We start from the raw sequence: 27,179 nt of genomic DNA on the forward strand, positions 1-27,179 counted from the left end.
TTCAGTGGTGTGTAGCAATATGACAAGGAGTAATGGCCAAAAGCTGGAACACAGCAAGTTCCACATAAATACGCATAAGAACTTCCTTACTGTGCGGCTGACAGAATCCTGGAACAAGCTGCCCAGAGAGGTCGTAAAGTCTCCTTCTTTGGAGATATTCAAGACCCAATTAGATGCCTTCCTGTGTGACCTGCTGAAGGGTACCTACTTTAGCAGGGGGCTGGACTCTCAAAAGGTCCCTTCCAACCTCTGCAATTCTGTGATTATGAAGAATTGACTCTACTAAAAAGATAAACTGAAATATGGAACAACTTTAGAATCTTCCTAAAATACAGGATTTTCAAGATGACTATGGAACACATGTTGACTACTATGGAATACTCTTCATTAAGTTAAAAAGAAATAACATGCATGTTTAAATTCCAGCAGTAATTAATTTTGGCAACCTTGTATTATTTCTTACATAACATCTGATTATATTAAGAAATCACCAACTTCTGAGCCTTCGGAACAAAGTAGTTTGTCTTTAAGAAGGGAAATAAAAAGCATTTTCCAAAACTATTACTTGCTGGACACTTAAAATCTCAATGAAATACTGCTTCTTCACATCTTCTGTGTACTAAACATGAACTGTTGCAACAAATTAATGGCTAAAATTAAAAGTTAATAACTGATCTGGAACCTTCACACTTTTGTGAGAAAAGAGATAACGTCTTTTAGGAGACATTCTACTTTTTACACAATCCAGTCGTTTCTGGATTCGAGAGAAAAAAAAAAAACAACAACACAAAACCTCTCCTCCTAAAACAGTTTAGTGGAGCTTAGGCATACCACAGGGGGTTCCTTGCATCAAAGGGAGCATATGGTAACTGTTACTGATAAGAATGATGGAGCAGTAACTTTGTGGTTAAGCCACTGGAGTAAGCCCCTGGAAATCACTGTTCATCTCCCAGACCTAGAACAGATCCCATGCGTTATGCTAGATGGAGCCACTAAGATGCTGAACCTTAATTTCCCATCTGTTAAACAGAACCATTTTCCCCTTCTGTTTCCAATGGGTGAGGCATTTTATTTTATTCCAGAGAATAAGGAGAGAATAAGTACAATGATATCATGCAAGCAGATAGCACAATGCTTGCAATAACCACTTTAGTGTATCTAAACATAAAAACTCCCTAAAGAGATTCTAATTTCTACAGTTTTACTGATTAAATTATTCCCCTCCAGAAGTCACTAAGACTGAAACAAGCAGCTTACAAGGCTTTACCATCTCCTGAAGAACTGCATAAAGGTTTTAGTATTGGAATACTGCTATGAATTTTTGTTGAAAAACAAAATCAGTATATATCAGAGCTGATGTTTCTGATATATAGAAATAACTGAACACTCACCTTAGTCTGTTTCACCGTGAATCTAAACCAAGCATTTCAAATGGAAAACAACTACTATTAGCGTGACAGATCACAATCAGCTCGAAGAGAGCAGACGTTCCTTTAAACACATCTGTCAGCTTACATCTACTGTGTACTAGAGACTAGCTGTGGCAAGAAGTACTAGAGACACTCTAATGAACAGAACAACTTTAAGAAAAGAACTGCCAGCATCATAAGAAAACTTGTGGAACAGTTCAATAAGTCAAACTCAAATCTTCCACAAGGGAACCAGCAACTGAAAAGCACGCACAGCACTGCATGAAGGTGCTGAGGCAAGCTGAGCAAAGCACCCTGTCGCAACTACCCACCAACAGCAAGGAATCAGCACCATCTCATGTTTAGTAAGAAGTTGTTAAACTGAAAAACAGTTTACCAGTAGAACCATACCACTGAGAATCTGAAAGGTTAAAAAACAAACAAAAAAACCCAACACAACAACACCACAAACATTTTCCACGCAGAGGGTATGTTTTTCAAGTCGATATTTACATATATACACACATATATATTCCTGTTTTTTAACCTCCAACCTATACGTATATATATAACACCTGCTATCTGTCCCTCCGTCACAGAACTTCGCTGAATACAGGGCACCCTACCTCATTAGGTGAGAGTTAAATTGCCCATGGCCATTTATAACACAGGGAAAGAACATTTCATTTGACAAAATTGAACAAAAACCACCCAAACTTCAGAATGCACCATACTGCACTGATTACAGATATTCACCCAAGTGATAGCAGAGTGCTGTAGAGGCACCGCTGAGAATTCTAGCTATAATGGAGAGGTGATGAATAGCCTTTGAAATCCATACAAAACAACCCATTGAGGTGATTCTCCTTCAGCATTCCAGCTAAGATACTATAAATCCACCTTTGTTACAGTGGAACACAGGTCTTAAACTGATCACACAAACCAGTACAAAGTGTACAGAGGGGATGGCAACCAGTACCTCTTGGGTTCAAGTGGCAAGAAATCTGATAAACTTCAGATTCCATGCCAGAAGTATACACTGATTTAAAGAATGTCACACTGACATCAGAATTGAATTACAAAACTCCAAACTACATTGTACAGGGCTCTTTTCAAAATCAACATGAAAAATGCTAGCACCCGTTGTTTTATGCGAGGTTCTTATAATTCTGGAGAATACAGAACATGGAATTCAAGAAAGGGAATTCACACCATCTATTTAGGTACTTAAATAGGTGGTGATAAATCCCCTACCAAGGGCAGCGGAAAAACCTGAACTTTCTCCACAGCCAATTTAGAGCACCTAAATTAAAACTTCTAAAGATAGATGGCACGAATGCTTCCCTGGATGCCTAGCAAACGATCTCTCCTTATAGCCAGCTGTTTCAACATACTGGTGTCCAAAACTTGCCTGCTGTAATTGTATGTGTTTTGCTCCATTCAACGTTAATATGCGTAGCTAGGAGTACAGATCAGAGGATCAGGGTAGTTATTCAGGCATCCAGATACAAATGCAGATCAATACTTAATTTGCTTGAAAGCAGATGGCTTGAAATAACAGGCACATTTTCATCATGAAAAACAAACCTATGCTTGTTATAGATCTTGAGTCAGACCCTGAGTCAATAAAAGACAGTGTAGTCCCATAAGCTTCCAAGTTGTTCTAGTTTAAAACAAAAAGCATTTTAAAATCAACAACAAAAGATGCAACACTATCTTAAGTACTTTGTCCAGTAAGTTTACACATTGAAAAAGCTGCAATGTAGGTCACTGAACTAGATGTAACTGTAGGAATAGAAATTCTGCAACTGTTCTCTCAAAACTACAAATCTGAATCTTATCTAAATAAAAACCCAACAAACTGTTTGCATTATTTCTTTAAAAGGATCATGTTCTACAGATCTGTTGTCCTGTACACAAGTTACGGCAGCTGTTGATAGTTAACTATGCTATGTTTCAAATTAGTACTAGTTCAAGATACTGTACTCCTACTGAATTTGCTCACCTATCTTAGCAAACCACCCCCCTCACTGGTAGTAGTGTAAAACTGAATCTGAGACTTCACTGGAAACAACCAAAAAAAAATCCAATATTAAACCTAGAGAGATAAGACAGTACCTGAGCTGCATTTAAAGCTCAATAATTCATAAATCTGCATGCATAAGCATTACAAGAACTGCATAGGCAAATCTCAGATGTTAGCGGAAACTCTCTGCCTCACTATTACAGCTAAAGACATCACTAATATCAAACTAGGACCGAAATCACAGTGAGGTTTCAGGAGGATGTAAAAAAAATGTTTATGCCCAAGGATACACTTGCAAGATAGGGTAGGTAATTAGGAGACTGCTACACTATGGATAAACACAACTCATGCAAATTGAAAGCCTAAGTTATGTATTTAGGTCACTCGTTTACGTATTTGACAAACATCCATTTTCACTGAAACATCTCCTCTTAAAAACTCATTTCTTCAAGAAAGTGATCGTCCTAAGCTGTTCACCTGAAACAGTTTTAAAAGAGCAGTGTGGTCATTTACTAGCTGAGTGTCCTTGAGTAGGGTCTTAAGGTACATACCTAATCAGTTGTAGCTCAATGTTTTGTTAGTACTTCTATGGAATTCTAAGGTGTCCTATGAAACACTGACACGTGCTTACAGTAGTTTAAGTGCTTTTTGTTTTCTTCGGTATTCTTGCTTTTAAGAAGAGGTGAAACACTTCTCAAAACTTTTATGATAGTAGTTAAAAATCAACTCCTGCCCAAAGTACACTAATACAAGCAAGTAGCAAAGTATAATCAATCATGCACACATACACATTTCAAATAAATCTATTTTCCTACTGTTACAGTATACCAGCTCTATTACTATTCAAGCTGCACTGAAGACGTGGTGAGGATAGAAGTCTAAAGTTAGGATTTCTCTATGTCATTAGCCTAAGCTCTGAGCAGCCCTCCAGAAAAATCTCTTCTAACAGCTTTCCTTCAAACAGTACACTATTATTGCAGTCACTCTGCATTAAAAAAGAAATAAAAATAAAAATCATGTAAGATCACCACTTCAGAACTCAGCGATGGATTTGACAGCAAATGGCAAGAATCTGAAGTACCGCTCTGTCAGATGAGAACTGTGGGTGCTTCTGACTCTCAGAGATGCATTCACTTCAAACAGAGAGAATACACGGATTAAAAAAGACAAATGCTTCTTATGCTGCGGGAACTTTACAGCAGTTTCTCTCTTTGCTCACCTATGGAATACATTCTAATCTTGTGAGTAACAGCTTTGGGTTTGCCAGAGTCCATACCGTTCAAGATCAGCACTGTCTGAAGCAGACCGGCTGCATACGAGCTGGAGCTGCTTATGAGCTGGAGCAGATTCAGGTAGAAGCTGCGCTGTCAAGAAGAAGCTGCTTCTTTTCAGATGGAGTTGGGACACACTGTGGACTACGAGGGAAGCACGGAGCAAGCACAACTGACTGAGAAGGTGGACTGTTTACAGAAATCCGAACCCAAAGTTGTTCCAGAACGTAGAAAGAAAATTACTGAAGGCATCCGTGCTTTTAGATGCGAGCGAACGTAACCATCATCACGATCCCGAGGGAGGAAAGCAACCTCGCGTACCCTGCTTGGCGAGCGCCGGACACCTCCCCGCTGCCAGCAGCAGGAAGCCGCGCGACACTGCGGCTCCGGGATGTTCCCCACCGACGCCGCCGAGCACGAAGCTACACAACCGTATGACGGCCGTGAAGTTTCTTGCGAAACTGCGGACGCAACGGACGGGGGACAGCGGCAGGCGGCGGGGCTGCCCTTCGCCTCGAGGGCACGGGGCGAGGCGAGGGCAGGCCGCGGCCCTCCCGCCCCCGGCGCCGCGCGGAGACGGCGGGGCCGCCCCGGGAAGGGAAACTCTCCGTGACAGTAACCAGACACCGCGCCGGAACAAAGCGCCCGGCTCGGCCGCAGGTTAACTCCCTCCCGGGGAAGGCAGGGGGCGGAAGGGGAGGCGCGGGCCGGTCCCGTGCCACACGCCCCGAGTCCCAGCGCGGGGGAGCTCGGCCGGCCGCGGCCGTGAGTCAGTGCCCCGGCAGGAAGCGGCGCGCTGGGGCCGCCCGGGAGGGAAGGAGGGCCCGGCGGGGACACGCTGTTGCCGCAGGCTCCGCTGCCCGCCCCGAGCGCCCTCGGGAAGAAACTGAGAGCAACGGCGGCGGCGGCGGGGTCCCGTCCGCCTTCGCCGTACACAACTCTTCCCCCAGCACCCCGACCGCCCTCAAATCATCACACCCCACGCGGACCCGCGGGCTCGAAGCTCGACCTCCCTCCGCCTCCCCCAGCCCACAGCCCCCTACCCGTACCTCCGTGCTGCTCTCGGCCGTGCTCTCCACAGCCATCTTCTGCCAAGGGTCCGCCAGCTGCGCCAGGGGCATCTTCCCCGCCCGGCTCCCGCAGCTCCGCTCTCCGCTTTCTCGCTCCCCCGGCGGCGGGGTGGGAGCGGCGAGACAGACGACGAGAGCCCTCGGGGGAAGCCCCAGCCGGCTAAGAACGACGGCGGCAGCCCCAGCGGCGACTACAGCCCGCTGCCGCCGTCCCTTCTCCTCCTCCCCCGCCCCTTCGCCGCTGCCAGGCGGGGCCGCGCTTCCGCCCTCCCACCGGCCCGCCGCTCGGGCACGGCTTCCGCTCACAACATGGCGCCCGGCCCTTACCTGCCCGCCCAGCGGCGCCTGCGCACGGCTGCGGGGCGGGAGGGTCTGTGCCCCCAGAGTTGGGCTGTGTGGGGTCTCGTCGGGCAGCTGAGGGAGCGGGAAGGGTGTGTGAACCTTGGCTATGCTCAGCGCTGGGTAGCCTTATGGCAGCACCTGAGCGAGTTTTGCCTTCTCCGGTACCGTTGCTTGGTGCAGTTAAACCAAGCCGCGAGTTACGGAGCTGTGGGAAAGCCCAGCCGAGGGCTGGCACTGCTCAGGAAAATTAATTGGAAGCAGGGGGGAGGCTGGAAGTTTGTTTGTGTAAGCTGAGGTGTAGCTGGAGGCGAGGGAGGGAGACGTGGTTCTGCGCAGTGCCATTAGGCAAAGAGGGAAAAGCTACATTAAGATGCAGGAATTTGTTTTTAAAGCAGTGCCGCTTAAGTGGTGGTTGGGGTGCGTGAGTAAGAGCTGCCCCCGAGGAGGAAAGTCATACCCGTGCAGGCTGAGGGGCAGGAGGTGGGGCTGATAAACGCCCCACGGCTTCTGAGAGCAGCACGTAATTTCACTCTTGTGCTCAGCTGTTAGCTAGTGCACAAACAGCTGACTTCAACGTATCACAGAATCACTGAGGTTCTACCATTAAGGATCATAGAATGGCTTAGGTTGGAGGAGACCTTAAAGCCTGCCCAGTTCTAACGCCCTGCTGTGGACAGCAGCTCAGGCTGCCCAGGGCCTCATCCAACCTGCCCTTGAGCGTCTCCAGGGATGGGGCACCACAGCTTCTCTGGGCAGCTCTGCCAGAGCTTCACCGCCCTCTGGGTAAAGAATTTCCTCCTAACATCTGACCTGAATCTCTTCTCTTTTAGTTTAAAGCTATTTCCTCTTGTCCTCTTTATCAGACTGTGTAAAAAGTCAGTCACCCTCCTCCTTGTAAGTACTGGAAAGCCTTGATGAGGTCTCCTTGGAGCCTTCAAGCTGAATCAGCCCAGCTCCCTCAGCCTGTCTTCACAGAAGCGATGCTCCAGTCCTCTGATCTTCTTTATTATTCTCTTCTGGACCCACTCCAAAGGCTTAACATCGTTCTTGTAGTGGACTTCAGGTGGAGAATGATGAGAGCAGAACGGAGGGAGGCAGCCACCTCCCTCTCCCTGATGTCAGCCCTCTTTTGCTGCAGCTTGGGATACTGTTGACCTTCTGGGCTCATGTCCAACTTTTTGTCCATCAGGACCCTCGAGTCCTTTTCTGTAAGGCTACTCTCCATGAGTGAATGTCCCAGTCTGTGCTTGTATCTGGGATTCCCTCAACCCAAGTGCAGCGTCTTACAGTTTGCTTTGTCAAACCTCATTAGGTACTCATGTGGCCACTTTTAGAGCCTCTAGGATCAAAAAGATGGGACTAGTTGGTTCTAGTCCAACCACTAAGTTGTCATCACCCTGCCCACTAACCTATGTTCCTCAGTGCCACATCTCCATGTCTCTTGAGTGCCTCTGGGACTGGTGACTCCACCACCACTCTGGGCAGCCTGTTCCAATAATATACCGAGATCCAGAAATGTATGCACGCTTACACACTTCCCTTGAAATGTTAAGCACTGTAATAAACACCCATCCTTCCGCAATATCAGATGGGTTGGCTGACACAGTAGAATCCCTGAAACATGAGACAAGCAGCCAAAGATGGGTATGGTGTCACACCTCTACTTCCAGAAGCCAGGTTTTTCAGAGCAGTGTCTGAGACTTCGTTTTCAATAGCCTCCACTGTCCCAGAGCATTTATAGGTTTATACAGGTCAGGTGCTTTCCTCCATCTCTGGTAACTTAACGTTCTTTCAACATTTATTGCTTTTTTAAAAAATAATTTATTTATTTGGGAGGGGGGAATGGTGAGAGTGCTGGTAATTAGAAGTGTGTGTTTGTGTGTACACAAATGCATGCACATGCACACGTCACTGTGGTGAACACAGGATGCTTACGTTTCTGCCTGGTGGCATGCTTTTTTAATCCCATTTTACATTCATGTAAGCATTAATATCAGTCTACAAAGAGGTACAAAGACACAGGCAGGCTCTTGCTCACGGTGAATCAGACTTTAACTGAGGGACTTCCATGTCTGAAATAAAAGGTCATAGTTGAATGATCCCTTTAAGCCATTGCTCCTTCCAGGAGGAGCGGCCGTGCCCTCCCTCCCCTTGCTCACTGCCTGCTAGCTTGCATCACCCTGTCTTTTGAAGTGGTGCAATTGCTTGTACTGCCACGTGGTGAGTTGGACGGGAGAGCTGAGCTCGGTAAAAACTACCTCAGATCCTTTTTACTCTCTCTGCCGTCTCTCAAAAACACAAAGGACGTTTTTAGAACTCTGACGAATTATTTGTATGAAGTGTAGAGCAAGGTAACACGAAACAGATAATGCAGTAGTTCTTGGCAGCCTTTGTGCTTAGCTCAATTGCAAGGAATAATTGTTTCTGATAGTTCCATTAGCAGCAAGTCGCTTCAGTCTCATACCGGCGGCTCGAACATTGAATAGGAAGCTAATGTTCACAGCAGTCTAATGTTACCTCTAACATAGACATCAGGACTTCTATATTTGAGTTCATGTAAAAGTCCATGTTTCCTTGCATCCTTCTGAAGATATCATTTTCTATTTTTTTTTCACAGCCACAAGTCACATTACATCATCAAAACTCATTAATATGTTTCAGCTACACAGTCAGTGCATACACCTGAGACTTGCAATGAGGGAACGAAGTCTGATTAGCTGAAAGGTGGCAACCACAGCAGGAATATATATTACCAAAAGTTTCACCTCGACACTATTTAAGCAATCCTTTAGATGATGAGACTTCCACTAAATAAAAATTTCCACCATCTCTTCCTTTCATATTTGTCTAGTTCTTTCCTGTCATATGTAGGTACCTGTTTAGAATTACTTGTTTGAATTTGAAACCCTTTTTTTGAGAAGAGTCAGTGTCACATTTCTGCTAATGCCTCTAAATTTTATATGTTGCTTGTCTTTTATCTTTCCCTTTACACAATCTGTCAATCCAGAAAAAAACAAGGGCAGAGATTTTATGCATTAGTATATAAGAGAGCTGCAGACAGTAGAAATCTGACCTTTTCCCAGGCACAGAAGTGTACAGGGTAGGCAGAAGGATGCTGTTTCATTTTTCAAGGGGTTTAATATTATGACATCACATTTTTAAATTTTATAAGGCAAAAAGCTGCATTAGGCTTTTAAAAGGAGCTACCTTGGAAGAACAGACTCAGGGCAAGAAAATTATCTGGAAATTTTTCCATGAGGAAGACAAACACACTGGTTAATCTCTGAGAGCTGTGGGGCATTCTGACCTTCAGATCCTGCTAAGCTCAAGAGTTGGATTGTCCTCAGAGTGAGACGTATGACGCTGAAGATATTCTGCCTCAAGACAGCAGCTCCTGTTTCCCACTCCTCTTGCCTCAGACCGAAGAAAAATCATTGTTTCACCCATGGCAGCAGCAGATTTTTTTCTTATACAGCCATCACTACTTGTATCCAGTCACTGCTAATAACTCTGTCACCAGACTAAAGGGAATTGATTTCACCTTTGCATAAGTGGTTGCAATCATTTTACATCCACGCAGATGTTGCACATACATTGCACCAGAAAAAGTGATCAGGTTCATTAGGAGCATATGGAACAGAAATGACAGTGTAATATAAAACCTTGCTAACCTGCCATTGTATGAATTAGGTGAGCTTTCCAAGGTGCAGCATTGTTAAAAAAAAATATCACTTTTAACAACTCCAAATAAAATGTCACCATATTGAAAGGGGAGATGTTAGTTTAATAGGGCTTGGCAGCCTTTTCCCTACAGAAGTCACTTTGATATGTGAGCAGTAGAAACTGGGGAAGCTTGCTAATGGCTGGTGGTATCTAATGCTATGCCTAGCTTTCAAGAAGCATTTAAGGCAAAATTCATATCGAAGTCAGTTAATCACCATAGCCATACCCCAAAAAGCAAATTAATAAGTATAAAACAGAGTTCAATATTAGTGTTCTAGTATTACAAGAAGAATAATGCTTGGGATCCAGAACTTGCATTTTTAAAATACAAATGAAAGGGGGAAAAACAAAAGCAAAAGTACTTACAGTAACGAAACCCACAAATTCTATACCCATATAGGAAGTGTAGTAGTGTATTAGGTATGAATTATAGTGTAATATCTTCTGATTAAAGTGACTAGAATATGAAAAAGTAAATGCACTCCAACGGTGCAAATTGAAATTCATTTTCAAGGATTGTGAGCATAGTACTGAGATATGTAATATGAATTTGGTGAACAAGAAAATACATGGAAGTTGCTGTTCAAATGTACATGGAAGAAAACCTCCAAGGACTTAAAATAAAAAGTAGAAGAAATCAATACAGTTGGTTCGTTTAGCTAGCAGATGAAAAGTCTCATTCTCTCAGGACAACTGAATTCAGTTTCTAGCAGATCACAAAGGATGACTCTGTAATTTGGAAAGTCACTTAATATAGATGAGATTCAACTAAGTGTGCTTAGTCTGTCTTAATGATGTTTTCAGTAGTGTAAAGAGGCCTTGACTGGGGAAGTGTAAATACATCCTGCCAGAATAGAATAAGGAAGCCTTAGTGGTAATTAGAACTGGTTGCTCTGTGCTTTGGATACAAATATAAAGAACCTCTCCTTAACCTCATTGGGAGATTGAAAGCATGATTCCACTGATGTTTGGAAAACTGATGAATGGCAGGGAGAGAGAAAAAGTGCTGAAAGAAGTTCCCAGCTGGTGCAGGTAGATGTAGCGGAGGCACTGCAGGTTGTGCTGTCTGCCCCCAGATGTATGGAATCAGCTGTGTGTACCAGGGCTACAGGGCTATAACCAATAATTGAAAAGGGAGAAACTGAAGTGAAGGACTGTTGTGGATAAAGACTCAACTTGGCCTTGCAAACAACATCTGCTGAAGGGTGCTTTCACTGTTACAGGCCCCTGGATGATGGAATTGTACTGGAATGCAAACATTTCCTACAATTTCCTCTGGCAGGCTCTTCTTTGAAGTTCCAATCATGCAAACATAGCAGAAGATGCAATAATGACCATAAGAATACTTTTAAATCCAATGTATATGAAATGTGTCTGAATCATCACTTATGACTGACTTTTCTGTGCATTTATGTATGTATGTATATTTATATAAAATTGCACTGGTATAGCAAGAGTAAAGCATAATGGATAAGACTCTGTGGTATTACTGATCTGCCTCTTATCTGTGGTTACAGTACTAGCAGGAAACATTGTGCCTGTGGTTTCCACATCCTGAGTGGAAATGTGGAATTCAATAAAATACTGTCTCATTACCTGTCTCCAACATATGTTCTCATTTTAGTGCTTCTCTACATATGGATAGCTCAGATTTATCTTCTGAGTGACAACACTTACCCTGTTCACCTCAGTTAGAGAAGCTTTTTGCTGAGCTTTGATATCTTAATGGAAACCTACTATCAAATACTGGATACAAGCTATCACCCTGTTATGGTGGATCAGTGAGAATCATACCTTAATTTCAGATTGCAGCATTTTGAGACAAAAAAAAAAAAAAAAGTAGTGAACAATACACTATAACCAAGGATCAGTCCCTGAAGGTTAGAGTTCTGTTGGGTTACATATTACACAGGCTAGCTGGATACAAAGTTGATGAAAGGAGAGTGTGTTCTATTTACACAAGAGAGGTATAGCAAGAACAAACATTTTAGTGCTACAAGTAATTGCCGTAAAGCGTACCAGGTCCAGAGGAGGCCATACCCTATCTCCTCCCCAGACCTAAGAGCTTAAGGATCACACACCCTTCTGTTATTGTTATCAGATTAGGTCTGACTTTAAGACTCCACTGAGAAGGAAGCACAGTTTATCCAGTTTTTCCGTGTTCCAGTGTTAACACTATCTCAATTAAATCACATGAATGTCCTTCCCCATCACTGGTGCTCTACAAAAGCTCCCCACTCAATCATATACTCCAACAACCTAATTCTTCACTTTCTTTTGTAGGTTACCCAGTATCACTTAGTTAAGAATCATTTTTAAATCTATAAAGCTTTAACTCCTCCTTCCTGACCCTTAATTGTATAAAAAAGTATTCTACTGACTGAGCAAATGGCTATCTTTTGTCATGGTGAAGAGCCTCATTCCCAACAGTTTACCAGCCTTTTCTTGAATACCTTCTGTAGTGATCAGACCTACATACACATCTTGCTACTGCTGATACTCTGAAATGGTGAAATGTCCATGTGTTTTTTTCAAGATGGCTCACTCACTCTTTCACCAGGCTCCCACATTTGTGCCTTATTTTTCCTCCCATAGAGAACTAATAAGTGCCTTTCCGACTGTGGCCCATGTTGGCCCAGGCCAACGACTGTGTCCAAACATTTTCTCCAGTGATCAATAAAACTTGTAGCATCAACAGAAGTAAATCGCAGGGGGTTGTTATTGTGCATGGTGTACAGTGGGCATTATGCAGTACCTTCCCCATCTCTTTGTATGGTACCTATCTCCTCTCTCACTGTGGCTGAGAGCTCATCTTGTGAGCCCGGGCATCCTCATAATTCAGATGTGAGACTTTACTCCCATATTATTATTTGATTTACTCCCAATATTGTTAATACATGACTTCTAATGTGGCACTGAGGGACATTGTTAGTGGGCATGGTGATGATGAGTTGATGGTTGGACTACATGGTCTTAAAGGTCTTTTGCAACCTTAATGAATCTATGATTCTTTGATCCTGTGAATAAGGAATATCACTGATGATTGCATTACCTGGAAGTGTTTTTTCACCACTCAGTATGAACAGTATGAACTGACAAACTCCAAACCATACTTGCACTCTTCCTTCCAGTAGGATTATGCGCCCCATGACTAATATACAGGTGTAAAGGACAGGTGCTTACTTGGAATATGGACATTTTGGAATCCCAGAACTATTTCCAGGACCTTGTAGTTATGCAGTCCCACAGCAAGTGCTGGTTTTCATCATCCTAAATCAATGCTTAGTAAAGGAGAGGCACAAACATGATGAAACCCAGCTCAGTATCTGAAAGGAGTGAAATAAAATATACTAGCTGCAATGGTTCTGTCACTCTTGTAGGTACCACGCTCTGTCCTTGCTGTACTGACCTGCTCTGTCCTTTTTGATGGAGGAAAGACTTACTCCAGAGTAACAACCTTGCCGAAAGGAGTAGAAAGATGAGCTACATTTATGCAGTGCTACAGAGCAAGCAATGGCTGTATGTTCAGACGTGGTCCCTTATTTGGAACTTCATTGTATGCAGCAGATTAGTCAGAAACTATAAAGTCTTTGCTGGTGGAGCTGTAAAAGTTTCTGAGCTAAAGTGTACTTAGTGTAGTAAGCAATATAGACTTGGCACACTGCTGTATCACATGAAACACTTCAGGTGGAGGAGAGGAGGTTATGGAATACTTTTGGTTTAGTGGTCATTCTCTAGTAAGTGAAAAGGAAGGTTAAAGCAAGATGTGGGAGGAAACAGAAAGAGGAGTCTGAGAATATGTGTGGTAAACAGGAAAGAGGGAAAAGCACAAAATAATTTTAGAGAGCTTGTAAGAAGCAGTTGTGCCTTGAAAATGAATAGCCCTGTAATTCTACATAAGGATTTTTGTGTCACTATTTACTGAATCACAGGAAATTGGAGGGAAATTGGAAACTCTGATTTGCTAACAGTGATAAACTGTAGAGATTCTCTAAGCTTGTGTAGAGATGTGCCAATATTTTCTTTTTTAGAGTCACTTGATACAAGGTTAATGAAACAAACAACCATTCAGTACCACATTAAATCAATTACATCCAGATAAAATTTCCAGTAACTTCAGTTAAATGTTTGTAGTACATAGCAGATTTTCAGCCATGAGCGGGCCTACAAGTTAATAGTGCCTTTGGTATTAAATCATCACAGACAGTACAAGGGATTAAGCGCGTTGTCAGGATTGTATTCCTCCCCTACTGGTTCATTTGTAGCAAAAATGAAACTCTGTCTGGCTTCAAAGAAGCTATTTTAAAAAATCACAGTTTTCAGGAAGGGTTGACGTTATTTTGCCTGCTTTAGCCAATTGAGTGCCTCTATGCTGCGCACAAATGAGCTGCTTGCCCTAGTTGAACAAAAGCTACGATGAGGGCTTTGATCAGTGCTGACAGTGTTCCTGCAATATTTCAGTGTCTCATTCCTTTGTGCTTTCTAGAACCACTACTAATGACGTTGCTTAAGAGAGTGTAAATTGCAATAAGATGTCCATCTCCAGAGAGTGCTGAATTAGTCTGTTGCAAGGATTCTTTAATTATTGATGTCATTGCTGCAGATTTTTTTGTTGCTGTTATAATAGTTTCTCAAGACAAAGAGGTCCTTTATGAGTTCCTTAAAGAACTACTCATCTCTCTTACAAAATTTGTCCACTTTAGTCCACAGAAACCCCTTTTATATTAGTGACACACCAGTGCTCTTGTTTAAAGGGTTACATTCCACACTGGGTTTATTTTTCCTTGGAGACAAGCAGGAAATCTGTCACTAATTTCCTACCAGCCAGCTCTGACTGCCTTTTCTCAGTCTTCTCAATCCTCTGCAAATTTCTTCCTTTTTATTTTCTGAGTACTGTTCCTGTTCTCTTAACTTCACTCTTGTCTTTCTTTTAAGGTATTCTTCACCTCTCACAGGCAGCCTCAAGTTGGCACTTGGCAGAAGAAGCTTGCTCTCCCTACAATATATCAAGCAGATCTGAGGTCTTCTCCTACCTCGTGTACATCTATTTCCTCATTCCTCTATCCTGCCCAGCTGTCTTTATTTTCACTTATCTCCTCATTGCATGCGGTGTGGTGTGTCCAAAACTTTGTTTCCCCTTTTCACACCCAACTCCTTTTTCTCTAAATAACTTCCCACCTGAAATACAAGAAACCTCTCTAATCCTCACTGTCATCAGCTTCTCATCAAATTGTGTGCTTCATGAGCTGTGTATTTGCAATTCAGCATCTTCTGCCTATTGCCACTGCCAAAAACCGCAGTCCTGTTATTGTAGTGCTCTTACCACCTATCACCACTCATCAGCCAACCCAGGCTCCTCCAGTCTCTCTTGCCATTTCTTCACCTTCACATCTTTCTGCTTTGTATCTAGATTTAGCTCCATGGCCCAGCAGAACTCTATCCTGGCTTACTGCATTAGACTCGTTTTATTCTTTACTCTTTTCATGATTCCATATCCTTCTGCATGTTCTTTCCTACTTTGACTCTTTTGTTTCTCAAACTCATGCATTCTTTATGCTATTCTGTGCTACAGTCCTCTTCTGCAAATTCCCTTGAGGATTTTTGTATCCACATTAACTGTGTCTTTCAACTGCTGTCCCAGAAATTGTATTTTTTCCAATAGACAGTAATGGTTTAGCAGATCCTTTTCTACCTCCACTGTAAGAGCAAGGAATGCACTTTGCAGAGATTTTTCAGAGGTAGAACCATGTTCTTTGTTGTCCTCCAGGGCTCATATGTTGGGTGTCTCAAGACTGCCAGACCCTAAGTAAAGTCAGTTCTGAACATTTTGGCAAATGGTTTAAATTAATTCCTGTTTTATTTAGCAGAAGTTCCAAATATTTGGAGGAGTTCTTCCCACTTAATACAAGACTAAAAGTACTGTAGACCTCAAGTATCAGTAGGTTCCTAAAGTAATAAAAGAAACAAACAACAAAAGGGGTTATTCAGTTTCAAGCGTTTGAAAACAGCACATAACGACAACCACAAAAATACTGAAATTGAGGGAGAATGCACAGAACAGTATTTTAGGAGCAGGCACAAGAGAAAGTTAAGCTTCCCTTTCTCTTTTTTGTGCTTCTCCTCTTCCACTGCTGTGGAGACTGAAATAACTCCTCTCCCAGTGATGGCGTCACCGTTAGAGGCACACTGTCATCTTAATTTGTTTCCTGACTTCAGTGGGGGAAATAGGCTCTGACTGCTGACTCACTTCTTAGGTCTGAAGTGGTTATGTTTATTTCATCTGTTTGGCCATGAAATTGGTGTTTCAAATATCCACTGCCTTTGTTGCAGATATAGATACTCGTATCCAGGAAGGAGAAGGAAATAAACAGTCTGAAGTAGTTCACTTTGTTGTCATAGATCAGATGTAGCACAAAGCAGGAATATGTGAGATTTTTGAAGAGTTGAATAGTATTCCTTGTTCTTTCTGGGCTGCAGCACAGATATGTCCTTAACCTCAATGGTTAAGATGAGTAACGGTAGTGTCAGTAAGAGATGGTCTGGCTGCAGATCCATCATCATTTATGTTTTCACTTTTCTTGCTTGGATTACCCCCTAATGTCTCTTCAAGCTGAAGTGAAAAGGTCTTGTGGAAAATTGGTGTGCAAGTGAACCTGTTTTGGCCACGAAATTGCTCTAATCTAATTAGCTTTTGTTTTCTGTGTGTCTGTGAGGTTGAGGCAGAACTTATGCCAACAAAAAATACTGTTTGATGTCTACATAGTTTATATGCCTTTTGAAAAAAAAAATTGCAGTTTAGTCTGAGCTGACAAAGCAGCAGCTAGTGGAAACTCCTCCTAGCAGCATATTGTTCTTTTTTGACTCTCCTTCCTGAGGGCACAGTCCTCTACTGGTGGAAGTTGAGAGGACCTACAACTTTTTTAACCACTTTGCATCTTTGGGCTTTTAAACCATTGATTACCACTAACCTTCCTAAACAAAGAGAAGTTCTGGTTGTAATAACAATAATAAGAAGGCATATTTGAAAGAGGTGGATGGCTCTGAATATTTACAGAATGGAAGAACACATATAAGATACTGCTGGTTTCAGCCATGCGGTTTTCCTCATGATGCTTAAGTAGTATTGCCTTAGTTTCATTTTATTTTTCTGAAATCCTTAGAAGTTATTTAATATCAGATCTGATCTTATTTTCTGCCATTATCTTGTTCATTGTTAGATCCTCTTTCTATCATTTCAATAGGGAGCTCCTTCTTTCTGTTTTTCATCTTTTTTGTTAGGCTGGAGAACAGTGCAGTAGAATAAACTTGATGATGCATTTCTAAATTTGCTTCGACTCAATGTTTTTGGTTTTTTTTAATTTCTATTAGTCATGCTTTTAATCATGGCCATGCATTTTAATAGTAGAACTGTGTATTTCTGTTAAAAAAAAAGAAGAAAAAACACAAAGCAAAAAAAAAGCACCCCAAAGAACTGTAGAAATGAACGTTGCAACATTTTCAGTATTCATTTATTACTCTCCCCCTAGACCTGAGAATGTATCATCTTACAGACAGTTAAAACTAATGGCAAACTGTCATTTGAATGCAAGGCAGTCAGAAAAGTAGTGTACTAGTGCATTAAAGCAATGAATACAGTAATTTTCCCACAGAAACCACAGGCATAATTCAAATAAATATGTACAGTAGCAAAGCTCAATCTAAATTATTAACTCTTATTTTAAATTAGCAATGTTCATCCAGATGTAGAAGATTACTACATGGTATCCTTCGATTTAGGAGCTTTATGATAGCTGTCAGAATAGTTGCCTGGTGTAATATCATAAAGACACTGTATCTATAGTCAATACTATATGCTGATTCTGAGGGCATTTTTAAGGTGGTGTGGGCAAGACTTTCATCCTAACATTGTAGACTAAAGTAGTCTATTTTAATCCTGTTTTAGGAGTCCCCAAAAATTCAGGACAGGATGACTGCATGGTCAGATTATTTTTGTTCTAAATACTATACTGGGTCATCCACAAGAGTGAGAAAAGGCATCAGGTGAATGGAGAAGTGACTGTGGCTTCAAAGGACACCAACACACATGGCTTCTGTGAAAATGTCCGAGTGTTTCTTTTCCAGCCTGTAATTGTTAAGTATTAATACTTCCTTGTGTAGAGCCACATTGCAAGGAATAGGAATTCAGTCTTCCTGAGGAGCAGATGACTTGAAAGCTGTTCAAAATTATGTGCTTTGGTACTTTGTCTACTCTGGTGTTATTCTACATATTTGGCAATGTTTAGAAAACTGTAATAACTGGATTAAGGTGCACGTCTCATTGATTTTCTACATCAGAAGATTGGAGGAGCTTAAGGGACAAGTAAACCACTTCCACTTTTGGTACCAAACACATAGTTAAGCATTTGTGCAAAACATAACATGTGAAGAATCCATGGAAGAAAAATTCCTCTTGCTTTCTGAAAATGTAATTTTGCTTTACAAAATAGAGTAAAGCTCAGGTTATCGATTGTGAGTGCCTCAGATCTGGCCCAGAAATAAGCTGTTTGATCTATAGATTCCTGGCCCATCTACTGATTTGTTCTGTTGCTTCCCTCTCATGGGTATCCTCTCATTTATGAGGAATATTCAAAATTGTACCTGGACAGCACCTGACCTTCATGCTTTATACTTGTCAGCAAAGCAAAAGAAATACAAAACTCAACAAAAGTTCAGCAAAAGGTGGTTCAGCTTGACTTTTTTAGCTGGAGGAAGAAGCTAATACTGGTGTTAATTGCAAGCCTTTAAAAATGCAAATCTTCATTACAGTTATTGTTCTCAGCTCAAAATCAGTTAGGTTTACTGTCTATCACAATTCCTAGCTGCAGTTTTTAAGCACTAGGAGCTGCCTCCATACAAAAGGCTGCAATCAAGGACTTGCCAAAATTAAATAGATGCAAGCATCAAAATGCTCATCATAGCACTTACGATATAATTGTGCCAGGTGGATGTGTGGACCGTGACAGAATAAAAATTACAGAGCTATCCCAGTTTTATGAGCTTCTATTATTTTGTAAAATAAAATAAAATAAAAATATAATGTCCTCATTTTACAGGCATTGAGACAAAATGCTTTCAAAAATGTTTCTCTAGGATGAAGAGGCAGGGTTTATTATGGTTGGAAAGTATTGTTTTTTTCTAGAACATCTTCAGCGCATTTTGATGATAAAGTGTGAAACTCCCCTGAAAGTAATTTATTTCCATGGAAACTACAATGGCTATGAAGGATACAATAACACTATTTGATGGAGTAAATTTGCAGCTATGAAACACTATTTCTCAACATAGACACAATCATTAGCTACGCAATTTCACCTGCAATGAACAAGATTGCATCTGCATGCTGTGTTCATAAAAATCTACCAGTGACGGTGACCCAGTGTTTCACAACTGCTGTGATGGCAAAATTACTTGGAAAATGTTGCCCATGCAGTCCCTCTTTCATCAGACAGAACAGATGATAGTCAAAAGGTGCCAAATCTGGACTATACAGTGGGTATGGTAGGTCAGTCCAGCCAAGACTGGCAATGTACTAGACGGTCTTCATATTCATATGAAGCCTAGTATTATCATGTTGCAAAAGAAATGTTGTCTTCTTCTCTGGCCTGACTAGGGAAGTTCAAGCTTTCAGATTAATCAGAGTCATGATGTAGTGGTCAGAGTTGATGGTTTGTCCAGTACAAGGGAATCTGGAGAGATCACCCCAAAACACAGTGCACATCACTTTACCTGCTGAGGGCTGAGTCTTGAACTTTTTGTTTGATGGACAATTCACATGCCACCGCTCTGTAGACTGTTGTTCTGACTCCAGCTTGTAGTTGTGGCATTATGTCTCATCACTGGTAATGATAGGTCCTGACAAATTTGCATACAGTGTTCTTTCCATTTCTGTGCGAGCATTCATGGGACTTTATGATATTCCAATGTTACCATAATCTTTTCCAATGCACTGAAGCTGATATTCAGCTCTGTACAGTTTTCTGCTCGTAATCCACCAATTTATCAGCTGATGATGAGCTGATTGCGACACTCTTCATATTATGGTGTGACAGCTGTGCATGCCCTTCTGGAATGTGTCTTGTCTTTCACACTGTTGTTTCCACTGCTGAAATGTACCACGCATTGCCTCACTGTGCTCACATCCAATCTTTCGTGTCCATACATTTTCAGCAAGCATCAATGAATGTCAATGGGTGCTGGCTTTTTTTCTGCATGGAGGAACTCAATTCCACTCCTTTGCTTCATCCACACTTCTACTTCAGTTGCCATTGTGTCAGACTGTCCCTCCGCTGCCATCTGTCACATGGCAACAAAATGTTATGGAATAATTGTGAGAGGTTCAATACCTACTACCATACCACTGACATTTGCCACTGATATAATGGAGTCAAAATAATAAAACAAGAGGCATTACTTTCGGAGCAACCCTCGCAACAGCATCACCATATGAACGAAAATTGTTAAGTAGGTTGTGGCTCTTATTATTGACAGCTTTCTTATACTGAGATGTGTGCAAGCATTAGAAGTCTGAATACATGTGTAGATGATGTACGTGGCATCACTGATGAGCCATCCCCAGATCTGCACTCTCAGGGATTCCCCAAACTAGGTCTGCCCATGGATTTGTTCCAGTATCAGAAACAAATGGTGACTGTACTTAACTATTCCCCATCTTTTTCCCAGTACCCCTTTCAAGTCCTATTGTTGCTGTCTTCCAGTTTATCCTTCTCTACTACAGTTTAACATTTCATCTAACTTATTTATATAGTTTCTGTGAGATCAGTGTAGGGTGATTCAAGGCCAAGGAGGTTAGTGTTACAGTGGATGAACCTGACTGACAGAGTGGGAGCTTTGGTTTTCACTTGTTTGGGTTGGCTGAGGATGATGTGAGCTCAGAGAACTTATAGAGCTGAAGAGACAGAAATGGACAGAAATGGCACTTAGAGGAATAGCATGAGACAGCAATGGCTCCGCCATCATTCATGGTCATCCTAGGCAAAGGATGGATATTTACATGGGAAATGGCCCACACATATCCCAGAGACTGCATGACCTTTGGTTTTAGACATGACATTAGTACCATAGAGAGTCACTGGAGACAAATAGGATGAATGTGTCAGATGGGATGAATCACAGGGTAGGATTTATCTGCCTAAATGGTCTTAGACAGCGACCTTAAGGCCTGACTACTGACACTCAGATGGCTAAAATTCTAGGAATAAAACTTACTTGCAGAAATGTGTTGTAGAAGTGTCAAGTGGGAATGATGGAGAGGATAAAGTGCTTTTTGGGTTTATCGGTAGATCAGAGTCGGACTGTAAACCCCTCACGAGAAGCTTCGTGAAGTGCAGTACTTAGATGTGTCAGTTGAGGTGATCTTAGTGAAAATGAGACATGCTCTTGCAGGTGTGTGTGGCTGTCAGTACTTATCTGGAGTATTGTATGTGCTTCCGAGCATCTGTGGCTGGAAGAGAGCATTCAGACTGGAACAGGTGCAGAGAAGTGATGAGAGTAATGAAAAGTGCTTTAGAGAAAAAAGCTTGCTCAACTTATAAATTCAAAGGTGGAGAGCTCATGGTTATTCCCTGTGAATGCATATCAGGTAAAACACCTGGAACAGCGGAAGGCACTTATGCTAAAGAACAATACTGGCACAGGAACAAATGAGTATATACTGACTGTGAATAAATGTAGATTGATGGCTAGGAGGTTTATAACCACTAGATTAGTAAAGCTTTTGGCTGTTTCAAAACAGCCGTGAGAGTAGAGTCTAAAAAAGTTTTAAAAGAAAACTTGACAGGTTTATGAAAAAGATGACCCCGGTTATTTCCCTGTAGTACCAGCTGGGTAGAACTTGATACACTGGGAAATTCCTCTCTGTCCATTGCTCCTGGGTTAGATTCTAGCCCTTCTATTTAGGCAGACATACTGAGTGTCAATAGGAGATGAAACTATAGCTAAACTAAAATTGAGATCTGAGTGGCTTGCTGTGAGAGGTGGGTAAATATTTAGAAGATAGTATGCTCCTGTAAGTACTAGAATCAAGTTCCTGCTGGCAAAATTCAGGTATTGAAACACAAATGGCAGCATAAAAATCTGGTTAGATAAAGACAGCTAGCAGATGGTAGGGAATAAAAAATAATGCCTTGTAAAAAGACTCAATACAGAGGTGACATGGCAAACACCATTCACCTAGAACCTTGAAAACAAAGGAGTAAGAATTTTGGGAGTAAACCTATTAATTCCTAAACGACACTTCAGACTCACAATACTCAGACTTTCACCCTTCTGCAAGAGGCAGTGAAGCACCACACAAATTCTGAGCTCTGAAAGTAAACTTTACTGGTGGCTATACCTGTGACTGGAATGAATTGAACGAGACATGACAAAGCTGCCAATTTCTAAATGTATCTGACTTCACTTCAATTTATTCTACATTGTCATATTTTCAGCTGGGATGGAATTGTTTTCTTCAGAGTGTCTGATGTGGTGCTATGTTTTGGTTCTAGGAGAAGAACGATATTGATTACACACCAATGTTTATAATAGGTGCCTCTAAGCAGAGTTGTACAGAGCCAAGGCCATTCTCAGAGAAGAGTCTAAGGAGCTGGGAGGGAACAGAATTAGGTCAGCTAACTTAAACTCGCCAAAGGGATATTCCATATTATATGACATGAAGCAGAAGGAGTTTGGAAGGGGGTGGGAGTTCATCATGATCTCTTTTGCCGCTCAGGGGCTAGCTGGGCATTTGTTGGGGGGTGGTGAGCAATTGCTTGAGCATCACTTGTTATGTACATTCATACATTTCCTTTTCTCTTTCTTAGTAAATAGTTTTAGCTCAACCTATGTGTTCTAGTTTTTTTTCCCCTTCGATTCTCTCCCCCATCCCACTGGGAAGGGCAGGGAGTAAGCAAACGACTGTGTGGTGCTCAGCCACCTGCTGGGTTAAACTGCAATATCCTCAGGAATAAGGATCTCTGATTCTAAAATTAGAGTTCCTGGTAGAGAAATTCTGCAGAGTGTGGACATAAAGGATCAAAAAGAATGGTACAGAAAGAGAAGAATATAGATGGTAACATTAAAATTCAGCACTCTACACATTTTATTTTATTTTTTTGACAGAACATAGACTGCATACTGCACTCAGCAGCTCTGCACTTAGTACAGGAATCTTTCTTCCTGTGGAAAAAGGATTCTTAAAGGCTGTTGAAGGAGAACAATCTCAAATGTAACCGCTCTTTCATCATGCCCCATATTTCTGGATCTCAATTTCAGCACTGAAGATTTCAGATGCTATAAAAACATTAATGCAGGGCAACATGGTATTAAGGCCACATTTCACTCATGTAGACTGGTTTAGCTACCCAGCCTGACAATCTGTGGCTAGTGCAAGCCAGGGTATCTTTTTCCCCCTGTAATTATACCATTTTTATATCTGAGAGAGATTTCTCAGACATGCTATTGTTGTCAGGGACATACAGCTCCGTTACCACTAGGCAGAAAACTCTTTCCTGCCCCCAAAATGCATTCAAATGTGTCTTAGCTTTTACTAAACAGCATTTTCACAAATACAGAATGAAGTGTAGTTGTAATTAATAGAAGTGTAATAGTACAGTCATGGTCATTTTTCTATGTAACTCTAAAAAATATCTCAATACAATACCATTTTTTTAATCTCTCAAGACTTAGATGCTGTATCTAAGTTAAAAAGAAAAACAGTATTTGAAAGGAGTGAGGTAAGATCTCCAAGTGTCATGGCAGAAGGTGAGCACCAGAGTTGACACCATAGGCTTTGGGAAAGCACATGGGGTCTTATTCAGGAATTTCCAGACAAGCTCCTTGTAGGAAGCTGCCATGAAGGGAAAGGGTGCCCAGGTGAGTGGGTGAGTTTCTAAGGGAAGGTAGTGGGAGCTCAGGGCTGAATAGTTCTGCCATATAGGAAGCCTGGGAGTTACAGAAGGTCTGCATGGCTACCTGAGGAGCTTCTCAGTGAGCTAGCTCACAAGAACAGACCAGAGAAGAGGCAGAAAAAAGGGCAGGTAACAAAACAAGAGTGTAAAAGCAGTGTTAGGTACTTAGCATCAAAATCAGGGAGGTCAAAAACCCAGCTGGAGCTCCGACTGCTGAGGAGCACCAATAGGAACAAGAGAGATTCTGTGGAACGCTAATTGGAAAAGCAAGTTCATGAAGAATGTTGACCCACTGATGGGTGGAGAAGAAACCCTCGTTATTGGTGCAGCAGAAAAGGCTGAAATGTTCAATGACTTTTTTCCCATCAGCTTTCATAAACAAAACACTGCTCTGATAATGACATATTTTGGTACGGAGAGGGTCAGCTGACACTGAGGAGGTGATGAACAGGTTGGAGACTTAAGAGAAGTTGTGTATATTGAGACCCATGGGGCTACATGGGATTTACCTGAAATTGCTGGCCAGTATGATTTTTAAGCAATTATTATATGGTGAAAATATCTTTAGATTTAGCTTTTGTAAGTAGAAAAGCTGCTGGGAAGAAAAAACTGGAACATGCATGTGAATAACTTCAGCTGTAGCTGAGCTACATTAGTGGCGCTGGCTATTATAGTGGAAAGAAATTCCCCAAAGTGAGCAGGCCATGGGACTTGATTTTCTTATTTTGTGTCCTACTTTTATATTTATAAATCATTACAGACAGCAGCTTTCATTTTTAAGACCTGGGATTTGATTTGTCATATTTCTGAAACAAAAATGAAAGTCTTGGGGAAGTTAATACTGAGGGAAGATGCAATGCCATGTGAAACAACATTTTCCGCAGCAGGACTTGTTTTGAGCTTTCACAGGTGCTCTGAGTGAGATAAGCTAGCAGCCTGGTAAAAACACATTTGATATCTGGGGAGGAATTGCTGAAATGAAGTGAGCTCTTGCTTAGTTTTAGCTCAGCCAAATGCTCATATAATTCAGCAGAATTTTATCTACGGGCCTTAGACCTACACTGTGTGAGTCATGATCAAACTTAGCCTCCCCTCCTCCATCCCTCAAATTATAGACCATTCAGTTTGTGAGCTGTAACATGTGAATTTTAATTTCTACAGTCAGGCATCTGATCTATCTAAGCCTCCTATTGCACACACTGTGGCTCATGTTTCTCTGTGTTCTTTAATACTCAGCTCCCAGCCTTGCTGTCTGAGTTTCCCTCCTGTGTTTCCTAAGCACCACCTTGGCAAGAAGGAGCAAGGTCTGGCTCTGAGCCACTCACGGACAAGCATAGGGAGTAGTGACCCATCTCATACTGCTCCTTTCCCTTAGAGGGGTGACTGATTCAGCCTTCTTTTCTTTTGCCTGCTGTTTCATCTGGATTTGCAGAAATCTAATCTCCTGGAGATCATTAGCTCTCTCAAGCTAAGGTAGATTTACTCAGGAAGTTTGAAAGTCAATGTGGAAGTGAAGGTGGGCAGATGAATAGTGTGGTCAGATAAGCCTTGTCTCATTCAGAAACCAAGTGAAATGTGTCACGAAGAAGGAAGAGAAAAAAGGAACAAAAGGCTGGGAATGAGACACAACTCATTTTTCCTTCCATTTGCATCACTTGGAATTCTGCTAATTGTTTTTTGAATAAGAACTGAATAAGAACTGAACTGAACACCTGTGCATAGTTCAAAGAGACACATTTGTTATGGAGTCAATACTGAGATTGTAATTTAAAAAGAAGAAAAAGGAGACATTATTAAAAATTTCTTGTTTTCTTTATTTCTATTTGATATTATTATTCAGATGTTTGTTGATAGAATAATAACAGCACTGGTGAACAATTAAAGAAAAAATTGCTATCTTTGGGGCTAGAATCACAGAACAGCTTCAGTTGGAAGTGACCTAAAGCCCACCCAGCCCCAACCCATGCCCCTCAGCAGCTCAGGCTGCCCAGGCCCCATCCAACTTGGCTCTGAGCACCTCCAGGGACGGGGCACCACAGCTTCTCTGGGCAGCTGTGCCAGGGCCTCACCACTCTGAGTTAAGGATGTCCTCCTAACATCTAATTTAGATCTCTGCTCCTGTTTATAAACTGAATGTATTGATATATGGAAAGAAGAAGGAAATAGAGAAATGTTAAATGATTATTCAGTTAAGAAGTAGTGCAGAGGACTGATTTAAGACTGAATCCATAGTCTTAGTATTTATGTTTTCCTATTTGCTGCATTTAGGGAATTTACACGTTTTAAATATTTGTACCTTTAATGCATGTGATATGGTGTCAGTTTATAGACTTTGATCAACACACTTTCACCTGTATTACCAGATGTACACTGTGAATGCCTGTAACAAAAAGTAGTTACTACAGAGTTTGTCTCCTAATTTTTTAAGCATAAAACTATATTAAAGTTTTTTTTTTTTTTTTTCCAGCAACACTGACCCATGTTAACAAGTTTCGATCTGCTTCCTCCAGATTCAGCACTGGCTGAGTAATTGCTTTGTTAGTATGACCACACAGTTTCATAATCATTGAGTACTTGTGTTATTAGTCCTAATGGGCTTCTTTTGCCAGGCTATGAGCTAAGCAGCAATTAAAGCTTTTGTATGGGCAATGCCTTAAGTGTAAATTTAGTTATGTGGACTCTGCCGGACTAATATGTGCTTCCTACACCTCATGTCTAAGGTTGCCATAATTCACAACTCATATTCAGGCACAAGGAAGAAAAGGCAAAGAGGGCAGATGTGAAGCTTTTCTGAGACAATCTCATCTTCCTAGGAGTATGAGCAAATGAGAAATGAACCAGACAGTAACTGACCCTGCAACCTAATTTCTCAAGAAGCCAGAGAACATTTAGGCTTGTTAAATAAGATTCCATGAAAGTTTTCTACTTCAGAGTTATTGTGTTTACATTTGAAAACTATAATTAAAAGAAAATAAGACTGTGCCCGAGAATCCGCTTTGCTCCTGGTTATTTTTTCTATCAATTTTCTTTCCAAAACCTTCTGGTATTTTCTCCATGTGTTTCTGTTAGGGGCTCAGCATCTTCTTGCAACATGATTTATTGCTTAGTTATTGCTGACTTGCACTATTCAGAGTATGGTTTGCCATGGACAATAGCCAAGACTATCTGAGAGTGGCACATGGAGGCATCCAGTCGCGCTTTCCTATCCTTGTTGACACTGTGGCTCTATTTTCTCCCACAGCTTCAGTGTCAACTGAGAGGCCAAAAACATCAGAGGAAGCAGAGACTTTTCAGTAGTCAGGCCACTCACTGGGGCGCCTGACACAGTACAACTTTCATATCTAGGCAGTAAGCCATCAAATTGACTGAAACACAGTATGATTCATAGGGTA

At 41.6% G+C, this 27,179-nt stretch overlaps 2 protein-coding genes across 4 annotated transcripts in view; one reads left to right on the plus strand and one right to left on the minus strand.

Moving 5' to 3' along the window:
- The window catches only part of RPS6KA3 (ribosomal protein S6 kinase A3), a 162,601-nt gene extending 156,569 nt beyond the window's left edge, over positions 1-6,032 (minus strand). For 2 of the 3 annotated variants that reach the window (XM_065741441.1, XM_065741440.1), the window contains exon 1: positions 5,756-6,032. In XM_065741441.1, coding sequence (XP_065597513.1) covers positions 5,756-5,827 — 72 coding nt within the window. In that variant the 5' untranslated portion in view covers positions 5,828-6,032. The remainder of the gene's footprint in view (positions 1-5,755) is intronic. The other variant, XM_065741442.1, reaches the window with a different exon arrangement.
- LOC136051374 (uncharacterized) overlaps positions 1-27,179 on the plus strand; it is a 397,884-nt gene that overhangs the window by 233,837 nt on the left and 136,868 nt on the right. The window lies entirely within an intron of this gene.

This window comes from Cyrtonyx montezumae, unplaced genomic scaffold (assembly GCF_038088225.1).
Source record: "Cyrtonyx montezumae isolate F1298 unplaced genomic scaffold, pur_monq_1.0 scaffold_3, whole genome shotgun sequence".
In the NCBI taxonomy this organism is placed as follows: domain Eukaryota; kingdom Metazoa; phylum Chordata; class Aves; order Galliformes; family Odontophoridae; genus Cyrtonyx; species Cyrtonyx montezumae.